Below are 13573 nucleotides of genomic sequence, written 5' to 3' on the forward strand. Positions count from 1 at the left end.
GCCCAAATGAGAAGATTTCCAATAGAACGGCGGCTCCATGAAATCAACAGCAGCAGTCTCGAACTGGAGGCTGTAGGGGTGTGGTACAGCCACGCTGTCAGGGAGAACCAGTCAACTGCGGCAGCTGTGGAGAGGAAGCTGCTGATTGGGGAAAAGGGCTGCTCACAGGGGCCGTGTAGCCCACTTTTGGAGTCAGAATACTGTATGTTGAACTCAGTTTGTGTCTTATGTAGCATTTGTGGTGCTGTCAACTGGGAACCCTTTTCCGTTTTAGGTTCCTGTACTGACTCAACATGAATAGGTACTGTGAAATGGGTTTGGTGATATAACCTGGCACTTGGTAGCAGTCCTAGAGTGACAAAAACACCACTGTGATACTCTAAATTGCCAAATCCAAAACAATTGGCTTGTTCACTTTAAAGAGATTAATGAATACTGGGGCAGGCTGAACAAATGAAAACCATCCACGGTCTTCTCAGGGCGTACCTTTGGTCTGCCCCTCTCTATGCAGAAAAAGTGGGAAGTTATTTTCCATCGTCTCCAGGGATGCCACAAATATTTGCTTACTGACACTTGTGGAGAGGTCTCTTTTCCTTGTGTTTGCTACTCGTAGGAACGTCTCAAATCACACACAAAACACACCCGCATACGCACACATAGAACCACTAAGAAGCCCTAGGTCAGCAGCATTTGATGTATAAGGGCCTTCACAAAAAGCCACATGCATGTTACTTTCCTTAGTACCTTCTCTCTATGTTTTGTCTTCTTGCTCTTCTTCAGCTTGAGCTCAGGGGATGTAGAGCGAGGGTCGTCTTTTGGTTCTCCTTTTTTGGCTGTTGCCTGCTCACTGCTGTGAGTGTCGTCAATGGCTGAAACGCTTCCCTAAAAGTAAGGGAGTCAGGCAAGTATTATAGATGGATATATGGTACAATATCGACTCTTATTTCTACTGCTACTTAAATATTTAGTTGCCATGCAGGACCTAGATTTGTGCACATTTTTTAAAGAATTAGCAGCTCAGACTTGCTGTTGTACTCTTCATCTATGTTTTTAGGCAGTCACCTTAGAAGTAGATATGTCACTTTACTTTGATTATGAGGATGCCTCAAAAAGTTGGCACTGGAAGCAGGGCATGGTTCTCTGCCTGTGTTTATAACAGTGTGATACAAATTTGCCATTACATGGAGATTGGTAGGAGTAATGGGGTCTCCTACTTGAAGAAACCGTGAAAATATTAATGGGTCACTTTCGTAATGTGCAACGGGTGCAGGAGGGCAACTGGATGCATGCGTGTTTATGCCGGTTATACCTGTGCCGGAGGCAGGATTGAGAGTGCCTCTATATTTAGTCAGTGGTTGTAAGGTTGATGGTTTTCATCTGTTGCAAGATCTTAGTGACTAGATGGTAAGTGGCAGAAGCGGACTCTCCACAGTGATATTGAGAGAAGCAGCATCATAAACTTGGACATACCTGTCCTGCCCAACCACTCATAACAACTTTACTTTCCTGCTGCAAGATTAACTTCAGGTTGCTACTTCCATCAGGTGGCAGGTCCCTTCGAGGGATTCAACTAGCCCTGAACTGCTCAACCAGGCCACAAGCGCATGCGCACTTATCCATTGCTGAGGCCACTCCAGCTTGTAGCCAAACCCTCACCTATGACCTCTTTCCACAACCACTCTCAAACTGTACTGGGAGTTCCCATCCTGATAAGCTCCTCTGCCTCCCCCCACATGTATGTATTCATTTTGTATAAAGATACCTCTAGGTATCAGTGCACCACACATAAATCAAGATGAAATAATAATTCAATATATATGACAGAAGAGAAACTGTTTTAAATGCTATAATGAAAATGCTACTCTCTTTATGTCACGACTGTTTGCTACCCACTTCTCATCGAAACAATTGCTCCTTTTTACCCTTTTAAAGAGTGATGTAAATGCAGTATCCCATCACTCCCACGCATATTTTCCAATTCTTCACTAGAAAGGCAATGCTTGTGTTAAGGCTCAGTGCTTCTAGAGACTCTAAACTCTTTTGTAAGATGGTTGTATAACCACTTTCTAGTTTTTAGAATTTGCTACACTGTATGGATGACTCCCAACAAGGATGAATCGGTACATTAAACACTTACTGGTGCCTCAGGTACGTACCCGATATGCATTGCATAGTTACTATTTCACGACACCGACACATGCACACATATAACATTTCCTCAGTTGTCCTACCGGTTGACCGCACCGCACCGCACATCACTGTTATGAGCCTCACTCTATCACAAGGGACAAGTGCCTGGTAACAATTTGCACATTATTTGCTTCTATTCTCTGGGCCACACCCTGCGCAGTCTGTATTCCACAATGTTTGAATCAAAATTTCATTTGAGCGATATATAGTATAAAGATGGACGCCATAAACACCATTCCAAAAAAATGTAATAGATTTAATATAGCGAAAGCATTCAGCAAAGGGATAGCCCGTCACGCTGAGCTTGCAGAGGAGGAACACTCCAGTGTTCCTGAGCATAAATTATACAATGGTGCTTGTACACCATATACAAAGCCTCTCACTTATTTCCATTGTAACTTTCCAAGACTGATTCACAAAAATACTATCCAAACCAAATAAAATCGTGATAGCACTTTTATTCAAATCCCATGTATACTCTTCAGGTCAACACATTTCGTCAGTTGCACATATAACCTCAGGTCTGGAATCAATATATTGACATTATTAACCAGTATCTAAAAACATTCAGGGAAGACGCAACTCTTCACCAACACCTCAAGATAGCTCACCGATACCTCATGATATCTAAAAAGAATGAAACCGTCATCATTAATATGAGCCGAAGGTTGGCTAACAATTGTATATCAGTCACTCTGAGTCTACTACTAATGCACGTCATTTGTGCCAATAAATCATGCTAAATATAATTTCAAAGTGCAAGTTTTGCAAATCTTTGGACCTAGTCATCATGTTGCATGCTCTGTGAGCAACAGTCGGTATCAACAGAACCAGCCTAGCGCTGAACTTGAAGAACATAGGGCCAGATGTATGTAGCTCGCATTTTGCTATTCCCTAATTGCGAATCACAAGGATTCGCAATCAATAGCAAAATGCAATGTATGAACGTGTATAGTACACATTTTGCGATTCCTAAGGGGTCTCAAATGACCTACCTCATGAATATTAATGAGGTAGGTCGCAATTTGTGCCCCCGAGAAATCGCAGAAATCACAGGGATGGTGGCCTGCTGAGATCAGCAGACCACCATGTCCATGATTGCTTTTCAATAAAGCAATCTTTTTTTTTTTTTTGTAAAGCAGCCCGTTTTCCTTAAAGGAAAAAGATACGCTTTACAAAATGAAAAATGAAAAGTTTTCTTTTAGTTTTTTAAGAGCACGCAGTTGTCCGTGGGCCCACTGCCTGCTCTTAAAAATTGTATTACAAGCATTCACAAAGGGAAAGGGGACCCCTTCCCATTTGCGAATGGGTTACCATCTACTTGAAGTAGGTGGAAAAATGTGAATGTTTTGCGACTGCAATTGCGGTCACAAAACATTCATACATACCGATGTGATTCGGTATTAGGAAGGGACGCCCCAAACACGCCTCTTCCTAATACCGAATCGCAAACCCATTTTGTGATTCAGTAACAGGTTCCCGTATCGCATAATTAGGTTTGCTGCATCCGAAAAGCAATTTTTGCGTTCGTAAACGGTAAGATTCTACGAATCTGCCCTTTTGCGAAGTCAAAAATGCTTCATACATCTGCCCCAAAGTTCCCCAGTTGTGTTACTTAGATCCTCTCCAAAGTCAAAGTATATTTATTTTAGTTTATAAAACCCATAATATATTACACAGCATGACCAGTAAAAAAATAAATATTTAAATTTGCAAATTCACTAGATACAGAGAAAGCTAACTTCTTTCTGACATTGAAAGGCATACTTTTAAAGCAAATTTCTATAAAATACAGAGGCTAAAAGTTGTAAATAAATACAGATACCAACGTGAGTGTCAACTTGTCCTTATTTAATTTAATTTCAGATGTGTACATTGGCATACTAAAGGCCACATCGAAACTGTAACAGAATTCTTTATTCTTATTGAAAAACAGTAACATTAAATGCAGACTAAGATCTTCGAGCTTTTGTCTAGTGCTCCTCAAGGATTCACTGCGTGGCAAATAGAGTCTACAGAGTTTTGGGCATGTTTGTAGGGACGCGGAGCCCTTCCTTTTCCGCTTTGACTCCAGGTTATAGTATTGCCATGTTCATTAAAAATCAGCTCCAAGTAGCAGCATTGTCGATTTGTGCAAAATAACATCCATTTCCTACATTTTTTCTGGATAAAGTGCGAACATGTTCGTGCAAAAACACCTATAATTAGCAAAGTTATTGATTTGTTAAAAGTGATGCAGTGCCGCTCCTTTTCCTGCCTTTTTCCACATTATTGGACAGACATGTTCTTGCAGAGTCTCTTTAAAGTGCATCCTTTTTCCTACCTTTTTCCTATATAAAGTGCGGACATGTTTGTGCAAAATCACCTAGAGTCAGCTAAGGTATTGATTTGTTAAAAGGAATGCAGTGCCCATCCTTTTCCTGCCTTTTTGCAAATTATACTGCAAACATGTTCGTGCAGAGTCTCTAAAAGTGCACAAGGATTTTAAGTTAAGACTCACCTGGTTAAAGTGCAATCATGTTTGTGCAAAAATCAACGACAGTTTCCTTTGCCCGCCACCAGTTGTACAATACTGTTAAAAATAGCATTGTACCATTCAATTACCAAGATACTTCTGAAGATGTAAACATCAAGTTAAATGTGTGACAAGCTACATAGTGATCATCAGACCTTTTGCTGACAATAACTGATCCGCTTTGAGAAAGAATTTTATAAAGGCTGCTGTTATTTGAGGGGTTTCCACTTTCATACAAAATAGTAAGGCGTGCCGACATGTTTCGATTTTTTTCAATATTATCTTTCTTAAGTTAGTAAAATGGGAGGGATCGATCAGATGTGCGACAGGCTTTCTACATGTAAATGGCATGGTCTACACTCAGTTACCTGTGGTTTTGGTTGCCCTTAAGGGATGCATTCCAATACTTGGCATAAGCCAAATCGCAGATGAAGTAGCTTATTTTTATAAAACGATATACGTTATATTGTTAAACATGTCTGTGGACAAGGTTGCTGGTAAGAATCAATAATTGTCCATGCGTGACTTCTTTTGCTGAACTCTTTGTCTCAATGCCATGACAACCTTCTTATTTGTTTATTAATTACATTCTTAAATGAGTTCTGAGGTAGTGCCAGATCCCATAACTCTTTTGCTTTCAGGTCTTTCAATGCTGTGTCAATGGCCCACGCCCAATTATTTAAATTTGATTGTGTGCCAATTTGGATTTCTTTCCACAGCAGGTGCATAATGTGGCTTTATCAGTAGCCCTTAGTAGAGACATGTATTTAATAAAAGAGCCTTTTTGTGTTTGTTTTTGGTTATTTAAGCCAAATTCAAGTCGAATCTGAGTAGGCGACGCATTCTGGGAAAGATGGAACAGGAGCCAGAAAACCTTATTTTGTGAGGAGTTAAGAAAAGCCCCAAACTTTCCTGGGATGGCTTCTGTACCGTAGCAAAGTGTTGGAATTAACTTGGCTTTTATTGCTGTAAGTAATGGCAGAAAGGTCGGACTTTGTAATTTCCGATGTATTAACCGAAAGGCTAAGATTAGGGAAACAATTCTTGGTTTCAATGAGTTCTGATGGAGTTGACGTGATAGCCGATCTTGTAGCCAGATGCCAAGATATTTATATGACAAACCTTGAAGAATCGACTTCCCACCCAATGACCAACTTCTCTTCTTGTTTACTTTTCTGCCAAAGACCAAGACCTGAGTTTTTGTAGGATTAATAACCATTTCGTTTTTGATGCAGTAGAGGTTAAGATGGTTAAGTAACCTTTAGAGCCCAATCCCAGTCAGATTTATCAGGAATAAATCATCGGCGTATTGCAGTGAGGTCACTTTTCGAGAAGCCAGGCTTGGAGGATGAGAATTGAATGTCTCTAGGTATGTGCTTAGATCGAACAAAATAAGATTTAAAAGAATTGGCACCAAGACACAGCCTTGCTTCGAGCCTCTCTTATTGGGATTTTACCTGCCAAGCCATTGTTTTGACCAAGTTTGACCTGGGCCCAGTTATTAGAATATTAGAGCTGGATTGCAGTACATTTGTGGGAATATTCCATTCAATCAGCGTTTTCCACAATAGATTTCAGTTACGGAAAGCTTTGAAAAAATTCACAAAGCATGCATATAAGAATTATTTTTTTAGACACATATTTGTCCATGATCATAGTGAGCGCTACCAGATTATCTAGTGTGCTCGATCCCTGTTCGGTTGAATGGGATTAAGTTTTTACTTTCAGACCATTCTTCCAAGTCAGCCAGTATGAGGCTACAAATATTTTAGAATCTGTGTCCATAAGAGCGATCACGCTATATGGAGAAGAATAGGAACCTTTCTTATATATTGGCTGGAAGATGGAGCCACACCATGAATCAGGGATTGCTTCTATAGCTAGACAAAAATTAAAATTAAACAAGGTATGAAAGCGACTGCCTCAGAACTCTCAATCTTCTTTGAATATGGCTCAAGTAAAGCCATTTGGGCCAAGTGCATCATTACCTCTGCTTTTCCCAATCTTTTTTATAATTCCACCTTGTGCAATAGTTAAGGGTTGGAAATCCTCTCCAATTTTCTCTCTGCATCAGCTCTCATGAATACAAACAAAACTCTAAGTGTGTCACAATTGTTAGGCTCTGGAATCACCTTTTGCTGCATGATGAGTAACTCATCCAAAACAGAGATGCTCTACTTTCCTGCTTCCAAGGCAAATGTTTCTTCTGTAATAATAGCAGCGATGTGAATTAATCCCACAGTAAACTTTTCCTTACTTTCTTTCCTGCCTCCTCTGCCACCCTGTCCTTCCCTCTTTCCCTCAGACAGCCTAACTCCTTCCACCGCAGCCAGGAACCTTAGAGTACAGTTGATTTTTGGATGGAGACATGAGACCCGTATTTCCTCCAGCACCTCAGATGCTAGGTCCCAACTACAATACGTCAAATACATTTGCCCCAGCCTCCCCTATCAGACCACAAGTGCAGTAATTAGCATTCTATTGATGAGTAAACGGCACTATCGATAAAGCATACTAGAGTGACTTGAGTGGTACTCCTATTCCTCCTCAGCAACATCGCAAGGAGCAACGTCACTCTATAGACAATCAGCAGGCTTCGACTTGCCGATCACAGAGCCCAATGAAAACTCCTCATCCTAGTGCTTAAAACTAGAGATGGAATAGCCACCGACAACTCGCTATGACATATGTCTTAAACATCATGTTCTGGCCCGCAATCTTCCCTCTGCCTATCAAAACCCACTCCCTGCTCACAAACTCTCTGTGCCTCTTTAAGGTTTTATTTCTTTGAACTGGGCAGACTCTACTTTTGTATTACTCACCCCAATTAACCCCATAGCTACTTCAACACTTCAAACTTACTATAAAAGTTGACCATCCAAGCCTTGAAAATGCAGTCCATGGACCGCCATCAATACAGCACTCCTCATCCCTCACAACTCTCCGATAGTCCTTACATAATAAAAGTGTATACCACTATCGAGGGATTCCCCCAATAGTAAAAACTGTAAATGAATTTAAAAGCCCTTATTCTTTTTTTTAAAGACGTCAGAACTCCTCCTCTTCCAGTCAGCGCATACTTGAGAAAGAATTTGAAAAATTCGACACGCTGATGCAAAACACCAACTTGGTCAGTTTTCACTTGTCGGATCAGATCTATCAGAACAGAAAATCAGGCTGGCATTTAACAGCATAACACAAACAAATAAATCATAAGTAAATAAAGCAACAGCAGTTTCCCAGTTTTTCACAAGTATCTGTGATTATGAAATTAGCATCAAGCCGTCAAGACTTTTACTTCTAATTGTTCATGGGTGTTGACTAGGCGGTCCACTTCAGTGATGTATGAAGGTCCTAACCGCGCCTACCCTGGGTTTACCTTGCTCTCTGCCACCTCCTCCCTTGGCACAGACTGAGCTCGTCTTTCTTCCTTCAGTTTCTCTCTCTTTTTCCTCAGGCTTCGTCCACGACTGAAACGCTGAACCTGCGGCAAGGGGTGAAGAAGAGGAGAAATACAAAAGTGAATATGAAACTGCATTGAGAGCGTGATGTGCTTCCCTGCTGAGGTTTGAGAAGGGGATTGTCAAAAGTTATACACACAATGCACGTCAGAAAACCAAAATGAACCAGGTAAGAAGAGTGCCAATACAGGATTTGTAATTTTAGTGCCATAAAGTTCATCCAGCAACTTGGGACAACCATAGAAAATCAACATAATAACTCTATAGCTTTAAGTTAGACTACCTGTAGAACAACCATCTGCATTCAATGGCATGTACTTTACGGTACACATGCAATACTACGACAATACCTGTGGGGCCTTCGTCAGGAGAAGTGCCACATCTGAGTTACTGTGTTCTCTGGCTGTCTCCAGAGGAGTGTGGCCTGCCTAAATGGAAGAAAAAGAAAACAAGGCCATCAAAATAGGTTTAACACACCATCTGGGCCGCGTAACCATCTACAGTGCACACCTGGGTTCACTTAAACCTATTACTCTGGGTAGCTCTGCTTTACTATCCTTCAAGTACAAGTAATTGTGAGGTACGGAATTGGAAGCATGCCAGACTGGATGCACACCGGAAGTATTAACACTGGAGACAGGAAGGGCGTGTCTGCTTCATCAGACCCTTATCCTGAGCATTCTGATTGTTCCGGTGGAAGGACTGATCCATAAGACGTACTTTCATTTCCACTAGAAATTTGAATAACTATGTTGCAGCACAATACAAATAACATGTTCTTATGGTGATAATACATTCACACATCTTTTGATTGGTACCAGAATACACCCACCTAGACAGCAAATAAGGGAAAGCTTTGGGCCTGAGACGCCGCTTGAGTTCCTCTAGCATGGGACCGCTGTCTGGGCATACCTGTGCCACTTGGGCAGAGTCACGCCAACAGCAAAGTGATAGATGAAAATGCACAAATGAGTCTGATCCGCTTGAAATTACTCCGGGCGCATTCCTATCCATCGTTTCTTATCAAGTCTTTGTCAATACACAATGCATTGAACACGTGCCAATGAGCTCAGGTCCTGCTCCAATAGGAACAGTCCGTTCCTGCTAAGCCACATCCTCTCTGAACAGGATGGCAGTAGAGAAAAGAGGACACACATTTATTTTCAAACAAGCCTCATTTTAAGAGGATGCTCCCTAGCCATTGCCTAACTGACAACTGCAGTTCAGGAAAACTCCAGGCACGTGAACTCCAAGCCCATAGCCGCCATTGGGCTATTCCTTATGCCAAGATGAATTTCAAAATTTAGGTAGTGACAGTCAAACTAAAGGAAGCCCAAACATCTCAATCCTGTAACTCTGCAGTTTCATCTTATGAACTATGGCTAATAGGGATCAGAGAGAGTCCGGTCTATGTCGCTTTTTTCTGTTTCTTTTATCTCAGTGCACCTATTCTGTAAGTAGCGCCAGCATGGCTGACAAATGTAATCAAAGGGCGCAGCCTTTCTCGGTGAAGAGCTTTCTGGAAAGCAGCCTTTACAAGGACAAACACTCAAGCACCAGGCATTCTCGCTAGAGTGATTTCTTTATTAAGCTGAAGTACATTTCAAGTTAATCATTGTGAAAGACTAATTGTGCGCTTACCAAGAACTTAGAGGGCATTAGTTGGCTTTAGTATCACCTTAATTTGCCTGCTTCTTATTGGTCTTGTCCATCTTGTGTCTGCCTATCCCCTAGAACACTGATAATTTACTCGTGCAGTTTCACTGCTCACTTTTAGGGAACTGCATTTTTTTCTTAAGCACTCCATGAGAGTGCATGTGTTTTTCAGCTGTCTCCATAGTGTGCTTCTCTTCTCTCCTCCTTGCTGCGCTTTCTCACCCGTGTGCTCTCATGGGATTCTTCCCTATGTGGCTTTTTCGCCTATGTGCTTCTCCCCTAGCTCCACATAACTTTCTTTCTTGTTTGCTTTTCTCCCTCCCCATATTCCATGTTGCTCTCTCTCACCCGTTTGCTTTTCTCTGCCCTCCACATATGTCCTGTGTTCTCTCCACCCAAACAGTTTGTTTTGCTTCCACCTGCATCCCTGTGTTGCTTCTGCCTACTCGGTGCTTCCTCGACCCACTTAAAAATAAAAACGTTTTTTAGTGTATTTTTCTTTTTATTCACTGATTCAAACATGGATTGATAAATAAAAAGCACTTACGTCATTTTGTAGGTGTGCACGTGTGGTGCACGAGCCTACAAAATTAGGCGGGTGACCGTGTCATTGGCTTTTTTCTAAATTCTTCTTTAGAAAGACAGAGGGGAACAGTTCCTCTTAAAGGCCGAGGTGATAGAGTTCACTATCCGCTTGCTGTTAGTTGGTCAAGGGGGAGATCTGAATTTCAGATCTTAATGCCCTCACACACCTGTTAGGGTGTCATGCTTCATCATTGGGTGCTCCTCATCAGACTGGCGCTGCAATGTCCATGCTGCATAGCATCTGTGATGTACAGAATCACTAAAAACTATTAGAGAAGCCAATAGGCCCCAAAGGTAAGATCTATTGGCTTAGCCAAAGCTTGTTTAAGCCAACATACAGGTTAGGATGGGTCCCTTAGAGCAAAAAAATAAACAGATACTTCATTTAAAGGTAAGATCAGTCTAACTGTATCATTCGCAAGATTGATTTGATTTAGGGCTTGAACTACTGAGTTTTGCAATTTCCACCACCCAACATATGTTACTTGCAACAGACACTCTATTCCAAGTAACGTCAACGATAAAAAAAAGTGTAAACAAAATATATGGGTTAAACAGCAAAAACAACATCTTACATTTACACATCTACAAAATAGTCACTTAGCGCACGTTTTGAAGATCTATTGATAAGTCCTGGGTGAGGCGGTGCTTACATTGTTTACAGCTGTCCCGTCAGCCCCAGCCGCCAGTAACAGCTTTGCCACCTTCTTGTGGTTCAGTGCAGCTGCCACGTGCAGTGGTGTGTCTCCCACCTGTATGATGCAAACACGTAATTAATCCTCTTGAAGCAAAATGTTTTGCTCAAAAATACTATTTGAACGATTTTCATGGCTATACATTGTCTCTATAATAAAAAGTTGTAACTTAAATGTATTAGTACGTCTTGGAGTTTTATAAAATCCTATGAAGAAGAGGTGAGAAGGAATATAAGGCAAGTGATGAGAGAAAGAAAGGCAAAATGTGTGCAAGGAAGAGCAGAGCAGACGCATGATTACAGGCACTTCCCACCACCTGTTTAGAGAACACATCAATAACACCATATACTTTTTGCTGTCTGTCACATGAAATACTAGGTAGGGTGAGCTCTGTGCCTCGATGACTTTCCTGTTTATCTTGTGTCTTTGCTCTTGAAAAGATGATTTTTTCTCCCTGTCATTGTGTATGTGCTGTCCCTGGAGCATTTACTAATTTTTTTACCGATACTTTTGCCTGAATGAGTTGGATTTTTCCACTGCTCAAGTCATGAACCTACTTTTCTTTTATTTCTAGTTTAGCATTCCATTCGTAGTGCATTTACTGCTCCTTCTTATGACTCTCTCTGCACTTGGAGCACATCTGTGCTCTTTACCTCACTCCCCTAACCCCATCTCTCTCATGCCACCTTCCTTCTGAGTCTCTGACAGCAAACACTGCTGCTGTCTAGTGTCTCACTCTCTGTCACTCTCTCTCTCTCCCACTTCCTCCGCCTCTCTCTCCTCCTCAGTACCCTCACCCCGGCTTTCTATCCCTGCCTCACCCCTCTCTCACCGCCCCTCCTGCTCCACACTTGCCATCGCTACTGGCCTTGCCAATGCCAGATGCTTTTAACATTGTGCTGTCTTTAGCGGTGAACACTAAGCTTAAAAGTGTATTGGCTATGCTTTCAAGATGGCAGCCACAGTGAGTGATGCAATGTGCTGGCCTTCTTGAAAGTATAACAGTTATTCTGTCTACTTCCAAGATGGTTGCTACTTTGCATGATGCCAGGAGGCATGACGCAAGGTAGTGGCAGTCTTCAAATTATAAAACTTTGTTTCCAATACTTTCAAGATGGATCCACCTTGTATCACACAACAAGGTGACCCTCTTGAAAGATGTCTGTACTTTCCAGATGGGAAACCTTGTGTCACACAAAGTGGCTTCCATTTTAAAAGTATAGAAAATAAACGTTCATATTGACTCTTTTCCAAAGCTGATGTATATTTTAACCTGCAAAAAACAACGAGGTGGTGGAGAAGTTCTTGATTTAATATCTGCCACTGGCAATCACGTAGGCAGCATTCCGGACCATCATTTTTTTCACCCACTGTGCCATTCAAAACACAGACCCCCTTTATGCAAACCAGTCTTGGACCTGCTCCAATAGAAAACGTCCAACCTAAACAGCCAGGTCAAGTTCCCTTCATATGGGAACCCAAGCAAGTCCAGACAGATTTGAACCTACTTAGATCTCAGTGAGATAGTGAGCATAACACCCACGTCTGGGCTTACACATCACACTTAGCACATCCACTGCAAAAGTAACAAAGGTACAGGAAATACAACTTGAATTATTCTCAACCACAGACAATCACTCGGGCCACATTCCAAGCCATTGTTTTGGCCCACCGTGCCATTCTAGACAGAGACCCACCTTATGCAAATCAGTCTTGGTTCTGCTCCAATAGGAACAGTCCAGCCTGAACTGCCAGGCCAGATCCCATCCAGATGGGAACCCAAGAGACCCTACACTGGTTTTGAACTGCTAAGAGGATGTCCTAAGTGTAAGTGGTATGCTCAGACCGGTCCTGTGCTCACTGTGCTATAGGACTCAAGCTGAACCTCACTGATGAGACCTAAGTAGGTCAAAACTAGTCTGGGGCTGCTTGCGTTCTCATCTGGGTCTGGGTTTAATGTGATAATGCTAGCTAAGACATGCATGCAGAAGGAAAATGATTAAATGTTACTTAACCTGTAAGCATCTGTTTGTAGCATGCAGTGCAGTAGAGTCAAATGCTCTGAATACTCCTGGCATCTGCTAAACGACCTGGGCATTTACAACTTGTATTTCTTTGAAGAAGTCTTTCCAGTCACGAGATATAGTGACTCCTCCCTTAGTTGGCAATGAGGATGGACATAGGCACCTTTGTTAGATTTTTTTTCTCACACAGAAGGTGAGCGTACTGATGAAGCATTATGCAGAACAGTTTGGTGACAATGTATGAAGCTATGTATTACAGGTTAAATATGTATATTAAAGAGGAAAATGATCTGTAGCAACTACTGGCTCCCATGGAGGTGGGTGGGAGCAAACAAACCTACAGCACTAAATGCTATGAACAGATGCCTATAGGGTAACATTTTCCATTTGTAGTATGTGTGGCTGTACAAATACGTTGACTGTAAAGCAGTACTCCCTTAAGTGGTG

General features: G+C 41.7%; 1 protein-coding gene across 7 annotated transcripts in view; it reads right to left on the reverse strand.

The window, feature by feature from the left end:
- ANKRD6 (ankyrin repeat domain 6) overlaps positions 1-13573 on the reverse strand; it is a 725774-nt gene that overhangs the window by 105199 nt on the left and 607002 nt on the right. For all 7 annotated transcript variants that reach the window (XM_085611161.1, XM_085611160.1, XM_085611166.1 and 4 more), the window contains 4 exons: positions 11061-11159; positions 8517-8594; positions 8085-8189; positions 745-882 (listed from right to left, as the gene is read on the reverse strand). In XM_085611161.1, the coding sequence (XP_085467287.1) occupies positions 745-882; positions 8085-8189; positions 8517-8594; positions 11061-11159 (420 nt within the window). The remainder of the gene's footprint in view (positions 1-744; positions 883-8084; positions 8190-8516; positions 8595-11060; positions 11160-13573) is intronic.

Source organism: Triturus cristatus, chromosome 6 (assembly GCF_964204655.1).
Source record: "Triturus cristatus chromosome 6, aTriCri1.1, whole genome shotgun sequence".
NCBI classification, from domain to species: Eukaryota; Metazoa; Chordata; class Amphibia; order Caudata; family Salamandridae; genus Triturus; species Triturus cristatus.